Genomic DNA, 20,853 nt, shown 5'->3' with positions numbered 1-20,853 from the left:
CTGATAAAAGTGTGTGGTGATGAAACCACAGTAAAGAGTTCTCAGTGCAGATAAGCAGTTGACATGAGCCACCTGTGCTATTTTCCATGTTAACTGTTTTGGCCTCAAAACTGTGGTTACTAGGAAAAATACCTAGGACTTCAGCATCAGTGAAAGATATAACACATCTGCTTTCCTAGAGATCTGCTATGCACCTGGGAGGAAAATGATTCTGATCTTCTGATGCAAGAGTAGTTTATCACATACATCATAATTAGCTCAATGTATAACACATGTGCAGGCTTTGATAGGCTCTGCGCTTGGTCTTGTGTTCAAGTGAAAGTGTCTATCCATTTTATATCTAAAGAACCCTCTAGTGGCCAAACTATGTATATTTCAAAGGGGCTCACTTTGACTTTTGAATTGCTTGACATTTACACATAAAACAAAATACAGTTCACAGTCTTAAGCAGAGGTTAAAGACTTGTTGTTTTTAACCTGAATCTAAAAGTGAAACTGAAATTTTATCAAACGTACGTGTTTTTCCGCAAAATGAAATTGACACAGTTTTTTCCACAGTTGTCGGTCTTCACTCAACATGTGCAAAGTTGATGTCACCTGACCAAGGTTGATGATGTCCCAGCCATCCGAAAACTTGTACAAGATGTTGTTTTGCATGTGGAGTGGGAGGTCACTTAATGTAATTCCATTTGTAATTTGCTGTAAAATAGACCCAAAAACAATGTTGCTAAACATATTTCCTCTGTAAAAAAAGATAAATTCATTTAATTCAAATATACAAATTCAAACAGTTTTACTAGCTCCATTGTTTTGTACATTAATTACAACAGCACTGTAACTCAGACAGACCTTGGGGATCTGAAGGTTGTTCAGCTGTTGCTGCCAGTTGAGTATGGTCTCCAAGCGACACACCCAGATATTGATGTTGCCCACCAGCACTGACTTTCCCACTTCTCTTATCAGGATGCACAGTGTAGAGCCCAGGTCCTGAAGAAGGTCTTTGATCAGACGTGGATTCTGCTGGTCATCTAGGACTGCATCAGGAAAGGCAATGACAAATGTATCAACCATCCGAGGGAGCATTTTCACTCCATTATCCAAAGAGAAAGGCTTGCACGCAACAGAATAACATTCTGATTTACTGCTTAAGCATATTATGTCACAGTTTCCTTAAAACAAAGATTTTCCCCTTGGACATATTTCATGAATCTTACAAAACTAACAACCACGAACACAAACCAACATTTAAAAATGACAGTCTACAAAAATATGGCAAAAAAAAAATGGCAAGCCCATTTATATCTACAGTGTCAGTTAAAGGACTTTATTACTGAATTGCTTAGGCCTAGTTTGAAAATGACTTTAATTTCAGTATCCAACACCCTTTACTGCAAATCTTTAGAAAAGAATAACCACGCTTCAGGAGGCATCCGAGTATTTTAAGATCTCACCCTTTCGAACAATCTTCTCAAGAACATTGAAGTAGTTTTTCTGTGCAGCTCCACTCAAAGATGTTAACTGGGATTTTGCAATTAGCTGCAACAACTGTAAAGAAAATGTCTTTCAGAGTAAATTCCATGTTTATTCCTTAACATGGGCTGCTGAATCTTATTAATCAACCCATCTATTTAATTTTCCCAAACACTGCATGCCAAGTCTTATAAAGGAGATGGAAAGGAGCACACTGGGGTGCATGCAAAGAAGATTAATTGATGTTTGTAGATGCGAACTGCATAAGAGATATTTTTAAATCAAAACAGGATTGTAAATTTAATATTCTTAGAAGTACAGAACACTGTTTTATATTTCAAATACACATTAACAATAGAAAAATGAAGAGAAAACTGTATGTTTATATTTAAAAGAACAATTAATAAACCACTTTATTAAGTCCTCACTCCCTTATGTGTCTGTAGCCATCCCATACGATCCATGTAAATAAAGCTGCTGATGAGGTAAATGTTTAAGGCTAAATAATTGTTTCATTATACAGTTGGCTTAATCAAAAATATAGCATATAAAAGCAATACAAGTTGATGATATCTTACTTTAACAACATAGTTGAATCTTCGAATATCTTGAATAGCACTGGAAAAATCTAAGCGGTTAAAAGCTTCCCCTAATGTGCAGTAGCCATGTCTCTGAAAAAATAAAACACCCAAAATAATCCATGATGTATGCAATGTAAGACAACATTTGTAAAACAGTAACATTATACAAGACATACTGCCTAACCCTGGGAAAATGCTGTATATAAGGAGCTCTTCTTTTTGTCTTCCAAAGGAATGTAGATCTATACCAAGTACGTTCTTACACATTTAGATCATTAGAAGAGTTGCCAATAGCTTAAACACTTATGAGGCTATAAGAACCTACTTCCACAGTGAGAATAGGTTACTCCCATTGGGAAAAGTGTATTTATTAACAACAGTTACGGACTTACAGTATGTGCTGTTGTTGACACCTCTGAAACCAAACCTCTGGATGTTTTGATATCAGCCTTGGTGTTACTTTTGACCCCCTGAAGGGCACTTAAGGAATGCCAAGTATCTTTTGTCTGTCTGTGAAACTCTGTTTCGTTCAGACCATTGCTCTGGGGAAATACTGATACAACCCTTTATTTTAGCTAGATTAGACAACTGTAGAGCCTGACCTACTTCCAAGGTACTAAGGTACAGGCTTCAGTACATCCAGATTTCTATGGCTTGTGTTCTAACTAAAGTAGTCTGCAGAAGCACATAATTCCTGTCCTGACTGCTTGTGAAATTTAGAGGACTTCAAACTTCTTCTGCTCACATATAAAACACTGTATGACTTGAGATGCTTCAGATTCTTTTAAGGATGTATTGCACGAGCATACTCCAGCTCTTAATCTGAGATCTGTTAATTCAAGATTTCTTACTCTTCCAAATAGTAATAGCAATTGAGCCTTCTCATGTGCAGTACCACATCTGTGAAACTCATTGACCGAATCTACCAGGAACTCTGCAACTGTGAACACTTTCAAAACTTGCTTAAAAGATCTGTCTTTTCACTAAAGCTTTCAAGGTATAATTCAGTTTAGCCCTTGTCTTCACATAGTCAATTTGGTACCTGCTTTTGGTCAATTTGTTTTGCATCTATTGTGCTATTTTATAATGCTTTGAGAAACTGCAAGTATAAACTTTAAGACTGTCAACTCTTCTTCTTCTTATTATTATTATAATACTTACCTCTCTTGTGCTCTCCTTCTGAACATAGATCCACTTCTCTTGGTAGAAAACTTCGGAAAAAAAGCGAACACCATATCATATAAACATCCATCTATTTTCAAATAGCTTTATCCAAATCAAGGTTGCGTGCGAACTGGGGCCTATCCAGGCAAGCAACAGGCACAAGGCAGGGTACACCATGGACAGGATGTCAGTCCAACGCAGGGCACACACAGACACACTAGGGACAGTTTTCCCAGAATCCAATTAACCTACCAGCATGTCTTTGGACTGTGGAAGGAAACTGGAGCACCCATCGAAAACCAATGTGAACACAAGGAGAACATACAAACTCCACTCAGATAGCACCCAAGTAACTGAGCTCAGTCCTGAGCGCTGCGAGGCAGCAATGCTAACCACAGATCTACCGACTTGCCCTGTCATATAAACATATATTTACAAATATTAAGTCCTGTATTATGCTAATTTATGTTCTAAGTCGTTAGCATGTGTTATAATAATGTTGTAGATTTACACTATGCGTCACCAAATCAAGGTTTCAGAAGAGCCAATCTATTAGTATTCTTTGTCAATTTCTGAGGGCCTAATTTACCCAAGAAACTAATCAAGAACTACAAAGGATGACACTTATTTCTATAAAGATGAGACTGATCTGGTCAACAAATAAGGCTGGCGGAATATTACAACATAACGCTTGTTACGAGTGTTGTCAACACAATTCAGAAGTGGTAGATCTTGGATTGTAACGTCAACATAATAATATCATATCCTATTTGCTTGTTTCTTTTGCTTCCTTGTTAAAATTGTATCAAATAAGGGATCTTCAAAAAAATATCATATTTTTTAATATTTGGTTTCTCTGTACCCGACTGCTGGTACTGTACCACCTCCCTATTCAAAAGATCACTGTGTAAAGTCCACTGGTATTAGCTTGTGATTCAAAGCCTTCAGCACAGTAATGCTGGCATTAATACAGCACTGGTATTAAAATGTCTCTTTAGCCACAGCATCTGCTGTATGTTTGTGATTCTGAGAAGTAATTTATGGAAAACATTTCTACCGCCTTTAAAAGAGTCTTGATACTTACATTGTGACTTCGTATTGTTGTTAAAGTGATCCTTTTTCCTCTTTTTTGCAGCAACTTCACAGACTTCACCTGAAAACAGGTTCTCTTTGTTTTCATCATGAAGCCTATTTAAAAACGAAATAAAAAATGGAATTCAGACAGGAAATATTTTTATCTGCTTCTTGATGATGGTGATACATTTCTCCAAAACAAAACTTAAACAAGAAAGAGATAAAGTAGTGTAACATTCTATTTAAGTAAAAAGTTTCTCAGAAACTCATTTATGGAAAACCTTGTAAAAATACTAAACTTTAGCATGATCAACATCACCAGTAGTAGTAGTATAGCTTTCCCAAAGGATCACAAAACCTCATAAATACCTTAATAAAATATTAAATGAAGGTTAAATTCAAACTATATTGAGATCTTTTTCTTTCACAGCACAATACATGTATGCAAGATGTAACATCATTCAAGTTACAGTGTATCAAAATTGATTCATACCCTTTCTAAAATGTGCCTAAAAATGCAACAGTATTAAGACCCTTCCTATGGTGTCCCGTTTTGGAAATAAAATGATGCATATGGATTTTCTTAAACTTAATATTGTGTTGAAATCCTGAAAGCTCAAACTGAAGACTTCTTAGAGGTAACAAGTTTCAATAGACTGTCAGCAAACACTAAACAGAAATAAACTAAAATATGTAAATGTAGACGTATACAGATCTCTAATCTTTATATTTGGTGGAAGCACCTTTAGCAGCAATTACAGCCACATGTCTTTTTGGATAAGACTCTATGAACCTTGTGCACTGGGTGCAATTTTACCCATTCCTCTTGGCAGATTTGCTGAAGCTCTCTCATGTTTGGTGGGGATCTCTTAAGGATTTCAAGCCACTGTGCTACTGAAAGGTGAATTCTATCCCAGTTTTAAGTTTTATCAGAATGAGGTTTTCCTCAAAGATTTGCCAGTATTTCGCTTCATCTATGTACCTATCGGTCTAGACAAGCCTCCCAGTCTTTGCCGATGACAAACGCAACTAGAACATACAGCTGCCACCACAATGCTTGAAAGCAGGGAAGATGGTGCTAATTGAATGATCGGCTTCTTTGGGTGTGTGGCAGATGTAACCTTTTACCATATATTTACTGTAACACTAAGGTGCTTTCGTGCCATTCGGGATCCAAAATATTTTTTGTCAATGACATACAGGTCCCTTTAGTGGAGAAATGGAGATATTGTTGACCCGTGGACATTGACGTCCATCTCAGACAACTCTATGACTCTTTCAAAGGCACTGTTGGCCTCAAGGTGGCACCCTTCAGCATTTCCTTCTGTCTCCTGCCTGTTTAGTTTGGATGTAGGCAGTATCTAGGTGTCTTCCATTGCTTAATGATCGGGTTCTCACTCAAAGAAATATTAAGGTTGTGCCTTTGTAAAACTTTATCCCTGAACCGTTTTGAAAGTTCTGCGTCTCTTTTGGCTTAATCTCTGCTTGAAAATCACTCCCTGACTGAATGTCCTTTCAGAGATATTGTATTTATTCTGCGATCATGTGAACCACTAGCACAAAATACATAGAGGCTACAGCTAATTATGTGGTTCATTAAAGTAATTTTGTGTACCTAAATTACTTTGGGGTTTGAATACTTAGACAATCATGACTTTTCATTTTTTTTTCCATACTTCAAGTATTATGGCTGTAAGCTTAAAGTAAAAAATGTAAAAAACTGTGCCAGGGTCTGAATTCTTTTGATGGATATGCTCACTAAAAGCCATTAATGCTGGCAAATATTTAATTCATTTATTTCCACCTCTATAGTGAACATTAATATTTTTTTATTGTATTACACTTCAATAACTTTTCTGTGAAGCAGTAATTGATGATAATAGATATTGTTCCCTTCTCTCCAAACAAAATATGGCCAAGTAACACGTTAGAAATACATTTGGGACTCTAGCCAGCTAACAACAAAACGTACATTGTGCAAAGGCACAACTTGGGGGAAAATGTATTTATAAATTAGATGTTGTGTAAAGAAGTGACTTACGAATGTTTTGTTGTTATTGCCTCAAGGTTTCTGGACCTACATCAAATACTTTAAAAGATAAAAATCAGCAATACCTACATGCTCTGCCAAGCTATGATGAACTACATGGCTTTTTTTCAAAGGCCTTTTTATAAAGAACGTTTTGAGCATTAACCTTTTCAAATGTGTGCTGTTTAACTTTAAAAAAATATAAAATGAAAGCAGCACTTAGTACTGTAGTCGGGAGGCCTTTACAAATCATTCTGTTCTGCATATTTGTGCTTTTTGTATAATTTTGTGCATGATTTTTAAAGCACTGCCTTGCGGCCTTGTTAAATGTAAATATTTTATATACTTATTCAAAATTGGAAAGTCAATTTTAAGTTATAAGATTTTACGTTATGAGTGACACATCGATTCCGGAGTTCTTTTTCAAGGCAGTCAAACTCCACGTGCAGCTCATGCTGATGCACTGTTACCCCATTTTAGCCAGATCTCGTCAGATCTCACAAGCAAGACACCGTCTGAGCTGTACAAGGAAGGCAGACTTCCAAGGAATTTCAGGTTGCTGAAATTCCTCGCTGAGATGTTGTTGCAAGGGAAGTTATTAGACCAGTAGATGGAGTTCCTCTCTCTGGACAAAAATCTCCTAACCAAGGACCTAGAACAGTGACCAGGACACTGTGCTTTATCAGGAGCTGGCCATAGGATGCTGCACTAAACTACCTGGTCAACTGTTAAAACTGGCTAAAGTCTACTGTGGGCTTGTACAATCTCTTCTTTCTAAATTCCCCCCCTAATTCAACTAATACGTACTTACTCACTTCTTTGCCTCATGTGTTCTGTATTGGAGCTGCTAGTTTATAAGATCTACTGCAAATTACTCTGGTTGGTACTGCACTTCGGAGCTGAATGAAATAAGTTTCCTTCAATGCGTAAAGTGCTTTGGGTTACTTTGGGATGAAAGGTGCTATGTGATTGCAAGAAATTATCATCATCGGCCTTTAAAAAGTTAAATAATATTAATAGTGAGCATGCAGGAAGGAAAGCTAACCTTATTCAGTTTCGAATGCACTACATTGTAACTGGTCTGTTCCTTTCCAGACTGTTAAAATACTTATATACAGAAACCAAATGGTAAATGTCACCTAATGATGCACAAAAAATGGGAAAACAGATCCAGATGTGTATATAAACATCAATTTCTTGTATAAGCCAAAGCAAGGGAGAAACAAATGGTTACTGGGGCAATAGGTACCAAATTGGAGATGGTACTAGAGTTTCATCCACAAACATGCATTCCAGGAGTGCAAAGGGCAATCTTAATGGCACATTTTGGCCAAAGGGAAAAGGAGGAAGAGGCGACACGATGGCACAGAGGTTAGCATTGCTGCCTTGCAGCGCTGGGGCTCTGGGGTCCTGGGGTGTTATCTGCATGGATTCTGTATGTTCTCCCTGTGTTCATGTGGGTTTCCTTTGGGCGCTCCAGTTTCCTCCCACAGTCCAAAAAGAAACTGGTAAGATAACTGCATTCTAGGGTCTTGGTGCGTGTGGGTGTGTTTGTGTCTGTGTGTGTCCTGAAATGGACTGGCGTCTCATCCAGGGTGTGCCCTGCCTTACACCTGTTGCTAGCCCTCTTGTAACCCTGCATTGGAAGGAGCAGTTAGAAAATGAACGGATGGAAAAGGAGGAGCAAGTGGAAGGAGAGAAAGTCTAGGAAGAAAGGACACTTGCATAACTAGGAACTAGGCGTAGATTTAGGAAATGTCAGGGGACCTGGGCTGGAGCATCTGAAAGGCAGCAGGAGACGAGGGTTTTTAAGAGAGATTTAGTCTTGGATATCTATGACAGAGGGAACTACACATCCTGATAACACACTAGTGGCTGTTGGAACCGAATCACCCAGAAACGACAGCAGAGTAGAACGGCCATCAAATAGGAGACAAAGTTTACGAGAGACCGTTGCAATTAATTTAAGATGGGCTTCAATGTACAAAAGGAAGTAGCACTAAACTTGTCTTCCAGGTACCGCGGGTTTTAGATAGATAGATACTTTATTGATCCCGTGAGGGAAATTGCAGTGCAACAGCAGCTTAACACAGACAATACAGCCACAGTGTAACGAATTATATAATAGTACAATACATACAATACAATACAAGAGTTACTCACAGTCCGGACACACAAAGAACAAACTAGAACAGAACAGTACACAGAAAAATCGTATCACACATATGAATATAAATATAGATGTAAATATAAATAAATATAAATATATTTATATTTATAAATATTATAAATATATTTATAAATATATATTTTATGGGGTGACCCAAATTGAAGGGATGATCTCATTTCAAATACAAAGAGAATGAGTGTCGATGAAAAAGACTGATAAAAAAACTCTTAGGGAGAATGAGAAAAAGTTAAAAGATTTCTGGGGTGTCAGAGCCCCTGTAGGGGAACCAAGATGACATACTTCACTGTGCGCTTGCCTTCTGGGAAATGGTATAGCTATCAATGGCTCTGCAAAGTTGGCAAGGTGTTTAGACTCTGAAGCACCGGCTGTTTATTTCAGAGCGCACATATTCTCCGTTTGCCAGCTGTAAATATCATGACCGACTGTCTACACCAGTGTAAATACAACACCTTGACACTTTGGAAGATGCTTCTTGCACCCATGTTCAAAGCCCAGCTCTGATGACCACTATCCCTGACTGGCACAGCAGCATAAAAGTTCAGTCTGGTTTTTAACTGTCCTAAAATTTGTATTAATGCTACAGTTCTCTCCACTACACAGATAATTAGTTCTAGATAGTTATTTTTACTGTATCGTTTTTTTTTCTCATTGGTTTCATTACTCTTGCTCTTAATGACTTAAACAAAATTGCTTTATTAAACTTTATCTGAAGAATAATTAACCATATTACTTCACAGTATTCAGATGTTCACAGAAGAGGATTGTAGTGTCAGTTTTCCTTTCGATGTGTCCTCTAAGTCATCTAACAAATATTCTGGTGAGTTTCACACTGGCAACTTTTTATTGCATGAAGCAACTAGATGAGAGTGAATTGGCCTAAGCTTTTTTTATTAAAAAGTATTTTTGTATTGTATTGAGATATGAATATTTTATGAAAGAGTACTCCATTTTTTTCATATATACAAGTATATATACAGTTTCTTCCACAGAGACAGACTTTGACATCACTGTTGTATATAGCTCTACACTTCTTTTTTTGTTTGCTTTTTTGTTGTGATAATTTAGTTTATCAATGTCCATTATATTTCATGAACCAAGAAAGTAGAGTGAGCTCAAACCCCAGGTGGGAGCAAGGTATTTTAGAAAAACAAGCTGTATAATTCAGCTTATTCAGCACAAATGTGAGTTGCTGTGGACACAGCTATTCATTTGCTGTCGTCAATATAAATTAATAATAAATATTGTTCCTAGAATTAATTAATCACAAAACTGTAGCAATTCTGAGAAAGAGACTAGTAGAAAACATCAATTTTCTATGCAGAAGTAATTATATTAGAAAAGCCTAGACTCCGAGATGTCAGTTTTGAGGTTTATAAGTACATTTCTATGCATTAATAAAAAATATCATCATGCATGAAGATGAGAAGATATGCTTTAATTCAGAAGTTTTTCAGGAAGCTGGAAAATATTGAGTAATATCATCATTGTCACAATGATGATTAACATGGTTGCTTACAGATAAATGAGAGCCAAGTCTGTGATAATTCCGCATATAAATACAGGATTTGCAGAAACAATTATACATATTTTTTGTAACAAAATGCACATAATTCCAAAATGCATTTCTGTACCTCAAGTCCTTATGCTTTGCAAATATCTGATTAAATATTTAATTCATTAGTATTATATTTTCCTGTATAAAATGTAGACATTTCTTTTTTCCCCCACTATTTTCTAACCTATTTCCTTGTTTTTTAACAGCATGAAACTAATCAGGTTATTTAATGCTGCTCTTGTACATAAATATTAGTTCTTACACCACGAATGTGGGACTTCAGATAACCCTGACCAACTGCATATTCTTAAGGGAGATGCCAGAACTCTAGTATGGTTAAGGAAAAATAAACCTTTTATGTTCAGAGCTTTGGCAAATGAACTAAACTAAAGGAACAATGTGGACAAAGCTTCAAGAAGAAAAGAAGATTTTCTTAAACCTCCCCCACAGATGGGAATCTCTTAATCCACCAGTGAAGAAGTCACCCCCTGCAATGAAGATTACTGGGCTGAAGACTATTAAAAGCTCACTACAGTGCAGGTCTGGAAGAGAAAGCAATGCAGTTTATCTTCTCACAAATAAAAAGTAGACAGCTGAAAGAACATTTGCTTTTTTAACTATAATGATTTAATATATAAAAAGTAAACATTAAATAGCAATAGCAAAAAGCATCCAGCATGTTGTTATCACTTCATAACCAATAAATGGGAAATTAAATAAAAGTATCAATATTATTTCCATCTGTAAAAAGAAAACAAGCATGTCTATAGATTGGAAAGCTTTCCTGAGGCTTTTCAAGAGCTCTCAGTGGTACCAGACAGCCGCACAACCAGGATATTACCAGCACTTTATTAAGAATCCCTGACTATGGTCTTGAATCCCTATTTTGGCTCTAGGAATTGGCTATTCTGGTGGCATTAGGGATATATCATAGTGAATTTAAAACAAAGAAAACAATTTGATCAATAAAACTCATCTGTATCTTTTAGGTTTTCTCTGTCACCTTTATGCAAAAAATTCCCTATTTATAAAAATAAGCCTTTTAAGTACATGTCCTCTATACATACAGTATATTAAATTCACACTTTTGTGAAAAACAACATGAAATTATCAGGTTTATTTCCAATGTCTATACAGACTATAAAGAGTATTAATGTACATCAAGAATGTTTGTGCAGGTTAATCAATAGAGCTTCACAGCTTTTACTGGAATGTTTTAGCACAACAAAGCCAAATACACCTTTACTTAAAAAGTGATATTTAAGAGCCAGCTGTACAGTTCCAATACACATCCCCAGCTCTAACAGGTATTAACAATGCTGTCTCAAATTTAACATAATTTTATTTTGTGATGTTTTCTTATACATATTAATGATAGTCCAAACTCTAAGATAAAATTCCTAAATTGCAAACACAATGCCAACATGCTGTACATGAAAGACATACCAGATAAATTATTAGTGGATGAAAGATTAAAGTAGTTCAATGATGTCTAGAAAGCCAAATCCATGAATTAAAACCTTACAGTTGACTACTCCATCAGCAGCTGTTCCATTACACAAATGAACTGACTGATCACTAAAATATGATAAGGTCATGCCACACTTCATTACAAGCATTTGTTTTGATGTGTAAAAATTAGTCTGTCAAACAACTTAGAATTGCATCTGGTTGCCCTGGTAGAGTTAAAACAACCACCTAAATCCAAATGTGATAGAATGAATGCTTTTCTCCAATACAGCACAAGACAAAAACAGTAAGATACACTCTAAAAGATCATCTGGCTAGCCTAGAGCTGGATATTTGCCAAGAAAAACATATTCAGGTTACGGTTTTGATTGACAGTCCTGTAGTATGTTCTAAAATAGATAAAATGATGCACTGCTAAACCTTCTCCCATGAAGAAGGCATTCAAATGACATATGTACAGCAGTCAATTATGGAAAGCATGAGTGTCATGAAGTGATCTTAGTTTCATACTGTGCCCTACCCTAATTGTTATTGCTGGTTTTGAGCCATTCATGTTAAAAGCCCTCTGAAACCTACAAATGCATCTGAAAAAACACAAAAACCACAAAACACTACATTAAAGCAAGCCACTACCATTTCTTCTGGGAAATAGTGATTACATGATGAAAGTAACAATACGATTTGTTTCCTATTAAATTTCACCATGGGTCAAAAAGCTGTTTTTTCCAGGTTTATGGAAATTGCTCAGTTAGTTCAGATTACATTCCTCCATCATCTATGAAAAGCACAATTCAGTCTAAGTATTTATGGCACAGCAGAGTATGTACTGTGTTGGATAGCATCCATATTAAACTTCATGTTTCAGAAACCAGATACAATCATTTCACCTCTCTGCAGGAAGAGGATTTTATGTGGTTATTAAATATCAAACCAACATGCACAAAAGCAACCCAAAGATGTGTCTGAGGTTTAAAAATTATAACCCAAAACATTCAGGGCTATTAGTATTCTAAACAATTGTGATATCTAATTTCTTTATGTAAATAAACACCTGGCAGATGACATGTACTTTAGAGGGTGTTAAACGCAGGTAGCAAACACGATAGATACGACACGGCAAACTGTAAGCATGAAGAAGTTACTAATGAAAAATATTAAATTTTGGCCTTTTTTTGTTTTGATTTATATAATTAATAATAAATTCTTACTGTGTGTTACTATATAGTCAGCCTGTTGTGGTACAAAAAAGTGATTGCACTGTCACCAGAGTGGTGGTATTAACCCAAACTGGCATAACTATAGTGCCCTTGGTGATAATTGCTTACACTTGTATAGCACATTTCGGTACACTCCACTCAAAGTGCTTTACAGGTAATGGGGACTCCCCTCCACCACCACCAATGTGCAGCATCCACCTGGATGATGCAATGGAAGCCAAAGTGCGCCAGAACGCTCACCACACATCGGCTATCAGTGGGAAGGAGAACCGAGTAATAATTAGGAGGCCACGATTCGTAAAGGCCAGGATGCCAAGGTTACACCCCTACTCTTTCTGAAAAACGCCCTGAGACTTTTAATGACCACAGAGAGTCAGGACCTCAGTTTTACATCTCATCTGAAGGACATCGCCTGTTTACAGTATAGTGTCCCCGTCACTATAGTGGGGCATTAGGACCCACATGGACCGCAGGGTGAGTGCCTCCTGCTGGCCCCACAAACACCTCTTGCAGCAGCAACCTTAGTTTTTCCCAGGAGGTCTCCCATCCAGGTACTGACCAGGCTCACACCTGCTGAGCTTCAGTTGGCTGCCAGTTTTAAGCTGCAGGGTGAAATGTCTGCTGGCTGCTGATAAATCAATTTCCAAATGTAATTTCTCATCTGTATACCTGAACTGCTGTTAACAGAGGCTTCAAGAGCATAATGCCTGTCATGTGTCAATCAGGTGGACTTTGTACTTTATTACCATGGGCACATGGGTTTTTGGCAGGTGCTCCGATTTCTACAGTTAAAGCACAGTGTTGTATTGGGATGCTGCACACTCCTAACATCTATAAGAAGAATACTACAAAGTATTTAAGTTGCACTGCTATACATCATTAGACTGTGTTGACTGACATGTCTTAATTGATGCGCATGTATATGTGTGTGAATGCCTGTGCGTTTGTCTTGTGATGGACTTGTGCGTCTTGCTCTGCTACCCTCATGTGTCACTATAGGCTCTGACTCACTGTGCACAGGATTAAGTGTTAATTAAAAATGGATGGAAGGGATGAAAAGCACTCAGCAATTAATGAAAGGAACTAATTGTTACAATTAATTATCTCTGATGAATTCACAACATCATAAACGGCCGGAAAAGACTTCCGATTCTGCTTTGTGTACATTTAGTAAAAGCAAGCATCATCAGACAGATGGCTTTTAAGGTTTTAGGTTCAGGTCTCAAGCAAACATGTAACTCCACTGCAACAGGGCTCATTTGAGACTACACATGACATGATAGGCTACTACAATATTGCTGGTAATAAACATCAAATTTTCAAAAATCTTTATACTGAATAATATTGTGGCTGTTTTACATTTTTTCCTTGTTTCTCAAAACAAGTGGATTTTTCTTGGAAACCAGATTTTCCTACAGGTTTGGTTCATGACATCAACTTTTTCTGTCTGATACTGCCTTGTTGTCAGCCCCCAAATGTGATCATCGCAAATAGATTTTACTCATTATTTGGGTTGGTTACTGACATTACAGAAAGACATTTTAAAAATAAAATACTTAAGTGCCATACTACTACTTTCCGTTTGAGTATGAATTACTAGAACAACTTCTGAATGACTTACTATATTAATTTATTAATCTAATTTATATTGTATAATATATATTTATATTATTAGATTATATTAATTTTAATGGCAGTACATTGCAGCCCTCTATAGAACCGCAAATGTTCGCTTAATGAGTACGAAAGCTCAATAAAGGTTATGGTCTATAATAGAGAAGTAGCTTATTTTGTATGAACCAATAGTATCATGCTTCATTATTACACAAATTCATTTAATAATATAATAAAATTAAATTATAATAAAACAATATATTTATATCGGTGAACAAATATGTTCATCTCCGCAGGATTGTAGCCTACGTAAGCCAAATAATTGCCAGAAGGACTCACTGGTGGCCTGTTATGTTTTTGGGAGGCCAAGAAAACACATGGAAAAGGTTTCAAACAACCTTTACCTCACTCTCCCTTGCAGGCACACAAAGCCACTATAACATGCTTTGATAAACCTTTGATGAATACAAGCTCAGTCAGCTGTTTAAAGAGAGCTTATTAAGGCTCTGAATGAAATCCAAATCTTCATTTAATGATGTATTGAAAGCTACCTGTATGCAGCACCAAAAGATAATACAGAAGCCCAACAGGAAAATATTACAACGGTAACAAAAAACCTTACAGAAAATGGTGCAGACCAAACACACAGTAGGTGACAGCTTGGTATTGTGCATCCCACATAACCTGACAAAGAGAGTCAAAGAGAACTGAGATTTATGCCTTGGACACAGGATATCTAGTGTGGAGAAGTGGATTATTCCACCACTGAGCAGGACGTTAGTATGGCAGGGCTCTGCATATTTCTGTTTTTATAAAGCAGTGCAAATCAGAAGCTCATTCATAAATCTGCCTTTTTGTTGGACCTGATGACCCATGTTGACATAATAATGATGATGTGTACTGGTCAATTCCACTAGGAATTCCACTAGGTGTGTCTCAATGCAGCACCTAGTATAACACATTAAAGAGGTCTATTTCTTTTAGATATTAATTGCATTTCCTTCTCATTGCATTTCCTCTTTGTTTGATGTACTGATACATTACTCTGTTCCTGTATCTGCAGAGACTGTTACAGTAAATTCCAAACTTGCCCTTCTAGCAGAAACTTTTAAAAAAGAAAACAAGATGAAATGCACTCATCTTAGTCACTGCCATTTCGTTTCTTAGGTGTAGCATGTTTTATTATAATGCAGTATGCGGATTCTTAAATATTCTGTGCTGAATTGTTTTCCTTAAAGTAGCATTTGTCATCCCAATTAGAGTAGCTATTCCACTAGCTTTTCAGCGTCTGAAAAGACTTCAGTCGACTGCCAAGAAGAGGACAGTATAAGCTAATCAGTGTCAGAATTCACAAAGCCTGAAAAATCTCTTGGAGAAAATTAAGACCATTAGCTGGCTTACTGAAAGAATAATATATTGTGCCCTCCACAAGTACTGGAACAGCACAAGTCAAAACTATATATTTCTGCTTTATAGTCAAGCAATTTGTATTTGCAATCAGAAGATTAATATGAATGAGTACATTTTGTCTGAGTAATTACACATATCCTGCTCATTTGAACATATTATGACCAAAAAACGTATTCTGTGCTTTACCCAATGATTTCTGATGACCATAAGTATTTGGACAGAACCACTTTAATCAAATTAGCATGACGTCTGCAACTCCCAGACCTCACCAAAGTAATCATTTGAGATGCTTTGCTGAGCCTTTGCTGCAGCTTTTGCTGGGTTCTTGCCCATTGCTGGCATGTTCTGAGTTCTTCACCATGTAAAATGCCTGCTCAGCTAGACTTCAATCTGATGATTGACTTGGTCAGTCTCAGATCTTCCACTTTCTTCTCCGGATGAGCTCCTTGGTTATTCACACCATGCTTTGAATTACTATTATTCTGCACAGTCAAGTGGCACCAAATAATTATAGATAAATATTCTTCTAAATAGGATAATATCTCTGCAAACGTCAGAACTCATTCTGCCTCTGTCATCATTAGTTACACCTCGTGTGAATAAGCCAGTTCCACAGATAGCCATGCATGTCCAGGCAATATTACCTCTTCCATGTGAGAGTGTTGGAACAATGTTTAGGGACTTTAGTCCGAGACAACCCTTTACCACAGTGACAGAAAGATTAAAATAAGGAGAGAGAAAGAATCTGCAGATGCTCCAAAATCATCTGTGATGTGTGTAGAGCAAAGGCCAAATAAGATACTTCTTTTCTTTCCCTTATTATTATTCAAATCTTATTCAAAGATTATACCCAGTCTATTTTTGCATTCCCTGTTTCTTTTCGGAATCTGTGTACTTAAGAACAATTCAGTTATAACACATCCACAAAACATTTTTATGAGAAAAGCAAAACAACCAGGATACTTACAGTATATCTCACAGAACATGCAACACAATAGGCACGTTATCCACTTCTTATACACATCTTCCTCCCTCTGTGCTATCAAATGACCTTTTACAGGCCGCTGTTTACAAGAAACTCTTATCATGCCAAGTTAACCAAGAGAAATTACACTGAAAAAATGTGTAAAAACGTGCAAATATATAGAATAGCAGGAACAATAAATTAGCAACTGTTCTATAGTTTTAGTTATATATCTTTTGTACACAGTTTAGGATATGAGAAGAAGAGGCTACTGTTACACAATATTCCCACACAAACAATGTCAGTGGAAGAACTATTTTAAAAGATTTGGCACAGGGTATTTTTTTTTACTAAAGATCTTTAAATGCACAGATAAGTAAATACCTTTAATTCACCATATTTATTGAACAGTTTGATGCCACAACAAGCTAGTCCACTCAGCATCACATTCATATTTCTTAGTATTTTCATCTTTTTAGAACAATACAGTGCACAAGTTAAGCCTTCAAGGCATAGTGCTTAGCAGCACTGTCATGAATTTATTTAGATGCACTTAAGGCTTCAGGATGAGTCAGATTAAGCAGAGGTTTGAGTGACTAAAAGCACAGACGAATGTAAACCGATTAAACAACTGTGAATTATTTTAAAGCACTCCATGTTTCACTAAAAGCTGTTTGGACACTCAGCAAGACAAGAAAATGCCAGTCTCCACATGACCATGATTTTCAAAATGATTTATAAGCCATGACTTCTAAAAGCATACAAGGCATAATTCCTTTTTAGTGATTATATTGAAGCTTTTAATAGATACTGTACACTGAGGCAAAATAATAAGAAGAAAACACACCTGGAAAGAATACATGGGCAGAAAACACTGCAAACATATACAGTACATACACAGAATTTTACTAAAAGAGGTGGAGAGAATTACCAGAAATATTCCAATGCACGTATGCAGAAATTTGCTGTTGCTTACAAAAAGTACTTCAGTTACAATAGGCCTAGTTGGGCTACTATACGAACAGTAAATACTCCTGGTGTAAGGCTTCCTAACATTCACTGCATTACAAACACAAGATCAACATCAAAATGGTTTATAACAGAAATGTTGCATTACAAACTGGAAAAATCCATAGAGAAGAACATAAATCTATTGAATGTTAAGTAGCTCATGTGTCTCCAAGATTTCTAACCTAAAATCCAGCAGTATTCCATAAACAAATATATACACAAAATATAAATAAAACAAAGCATTTTAAGCAAGTAAACAGATGGCAGACATAACAGCTAAATAACATTTAAGTTAACATTGAGTTAGCAAGTCTGTACTGAAAGGAAAATTGCAATGATTTAGTTTTTTATAGATATGGAAAGGATGAGAATAAACATCATACACAGACTTCCTGGAGTCTCAAAGAATACATTATAATACATCACTATTTAAACACACGCAATAACAATCACAATGCGGCAAACTAACACACACACGAAGCTTAGGCCTTGGGTCCATGCTGTGAAGTCACTTAAAAATGATGTTCACATACAATGCTGCGTAACCTATACCACTGTTTTAGAATAATTAAAAAAATGATATTTCTGAGCTACTTCTTGCTTTTAAAAATGGTGTTACCTCATTCTAGCCTTATAAATGTTAAAATTATAGTGATCACAGTGTCTCTGTATAATTATCTGTAGTTCTTCCTTGACACACCGCTCACCAGTGTGCATTCCTGGTTTCCGGAGCTCTGCCTTCATTTCACCTCTACAGTAATTAAGAGATAAAACTGAGGAATGACGGAACTAAATCATCTTTAACTCACAGCATTATCTCACACACGGGTTCACATGCTATCTGTCTGCTTCCTGTCTTGCCTGTGTGTGGGCCGCTTGCTTTTCAGGACTGTTTCCCTGTCTGATCTTTGCAAGCTTTCTTGAGAAACAACCCCTTTCTTCCTTTTTTTAAAAAAAATAAAGGTCACAATATTAAGATCATTAATATTAAGTAACATATAAGTGAATCAAGCTTCTCATAAAGTTACTTTGTTACGTAAATTGAAAAGGGTTAGGCCAGGCATTAGTAATCAAAACACTTGACAGGAATCTTTCATTCTCTTTTCAGTACAGTCACACAATACATATCCACACTTCGATAACAGTATTCAACTTTATCAAAATCAGCCGATAGAAACAGTGCTTGAAAGTATAATTACAGAAGATTATTTCTTCATTTAGCACAAATTCTGTGGTAAATGAAAACCCTTCCACTCAGTGTAAAAAAAACAGTGTGTATCTGATCAAAATTAGATACAGCAAGTCCAATTATTTTGTACTTACTGTATGCTTCTGTTGACAGAGTAATACATCCATCCGGAGCCCCAATCACCTTTAAACATTTTTACAAATCTCCACTGACATACATATGGAACTCATCCGTCTGTTGTGCGTTATCACCCCTGCCCTCCACGTGACACAAATCATAGAACATTACTTTTTATTTGTTTTCCCACGAGAAAATAAGCAGCTGTGATATCTTCCACTTCCCCTAATTTAATGACGATTAAATTATTGGCAGTGTGACTCTAAACTAGAATTAATGAGAATATCTCATTAAAACAGTCACCAATCAATATGGTCGAACATAACACAATCTGCTGCACGACTGATTGATGGTTGACATTTTATCATCCTGTGAGGCTAAGTAAAGATAATAAAATATAGCTTTTCCATACCATCAAAGACAAAAAAAAACCAATGACTATTCAACATTTTTCCCAATTTGAAATATTTCAAATCTCTTCCCAATAAACTTAACAGCTCATTACCACTTAACTAAAAATGTAAAAGGTTGAACAGTCACTTACAAATGTATAACATCACTGACTTTCAATATGAGCAAAAAAATGAGCTTATTTCATGCATTGCAAAACAGAAATAACATGTCCTTCACATTTTATACAAAAGGTTTTTTAGATAAAAACGCCAGGTAAAAATGAGGTAGAATATTTACAGGGTACTCCAGTTCTTGTTGTGTAACAGCTGTTTCACAGTTTAAAGGAACTTTAGAGGGAAAATTTCAGACAGCATGCAGCATAACAAGTGATTTGATTCCGTTTTACCTCATGAGTAAGTCAACTCACCGGCGTTAGCGATCAGAGGTACCCAAGATCAGTACACTTTGAAGAGGGAAAGGGGTTAGTACTCACTCTTCCAAATCCAAGTCGTTATCGTTCCTCTCCAAGTCATCACCGAAAAACTCGAAGCGTTTCCAGCCGTCCTCGGTTTTTATCCAACTCCATCCCGGAGACCGCCAGTCTTGGCCCAAGAACGGCATCTTCTACCCTGGGATTTCAAGACAAGAGGCATTTCGCTCACAAGTCTTCAGCAGCTGCCATTTACTTTGCGTACCACTTTCAAACTACTGTAGATGTGCCTCAAGCCCAGTTGCCTTAACCACACAGACGCGCACCAGAGAGTTGGCGAGAAGGTCAACATATCTGCTTTTGATCTTAAAAAAATGAAAGCGAAGATTGCTGCCTTAAATAATTGGCAGCAGCAAAACGAAAAACTAAAACACAACATTCGACATCATTAAATATTACACGATAAAACCACATTACCACCAAGTATAAATAAACAAGGAGTCTCGGCTCATCCTAGTTATATTAGCGTAACACAATCTAACTAAAACATTAACACAAACCACTTCTTCTTACCACGATACTTCTCTTTGTTTCTTGAATTTCAGCTGTACCCAGTAGTATTGACGGAAGTAAACATACTCTTTAGTAGAATATGATACGCCCCCTTTGCTCTGTGCGGTTTGTGATAGGACGCGGTATCTGTATTTACCGAGTTGCTATCCCGAAATCTTGCATCTGATTGGTCCGCTAAGCTTTCAATCAAAGGGCAGTGGACTATATGTTTTGTTCGGAGCCCTCGCGAACACGTGACTGCGAGTCCTGCACATGTCGGTGTGTTTTGGTTCTAGGGAGGAGGAGGAGTAACTGGAGTTTGATTGGAGGAGTTGGGTGTTTGGTAGTTGAAACGTGTATTTATTTAAAAAAAAACTCGTTTTGCTTAGGAGATCGACAACCTAGCATTACACGAACGATTT

At 36.6% G+C, this 20,853-nt stretch overlaps 1 protein-coding gene across 2 annotated transcripts in view; it reads right to left on the bottom strand.

The window, feature by feature from the left end:
• The window catches only part of fbxo25 (F-box protein 25), a 28,122-nt gene extending 7,518 nt beyond the window's left edge, over nt 1-20,604 (bottom strand). For both annotated transcript variants that reach the window (XM_088626469.1, XM_088626470.1), the window contains exons 1-8: nt 20,453-20,604; nt 19,943-20,078; nt 4,300-4,403; nt 3,213-3,262; nt 2,049-2,141; nt 1,452-1,545; nt 850-1,034; nt 517-699 (exon numbers count right to left, since the gene is read on the bottom strand). In XM_088626469.1, coding sequence (XP_088482595.1) covers nt 517-699; nt 850-1,034; nt 1,452-1,545; nt 2,049-2,141; nt 3,213-3,262; nt 4,300-4,403; nt 19,943-20,070 — 837 coding nt within the window. In that variant the 5' untranslated portion in view covers nt 20,071-20,078; nt 20,453-20,604. The remainder of the gene's footprint in view (nt 1-516; nt 700-849; nt 1,035-1,451; nt 1,546-2,048; nt 2,142-3,212; nt 3,263-4,299; nt 4,404-19,942; nt 20,079-20,452) is intronic.
• Between the last annotated feature and the right edge of the window lie 249 nt (nt 20,605-20,853).

This window comes from Lepisosteus platostomus, chromosome 3, assembly GCF_059453375.1.
Source record: "Lepisosteus platostomus isolate fLepPlt1 chromosome 3, fLepPlt1.hap1, whole genome shotgun sequence".
NCBI classification, from domain to species: domain Eukaryota; kingdom Metazoa; phylum Chordata; class Actinopteri; order Semionotiformes; family Lepisosteidae; genus Lepisosteus; species Lepisosteus platostomus.
The sequence above is the reverse complement of the archived record's forward strand: the minus strand, read 5'-3'. Positions and strand labels throughout refer to the sequence as shown.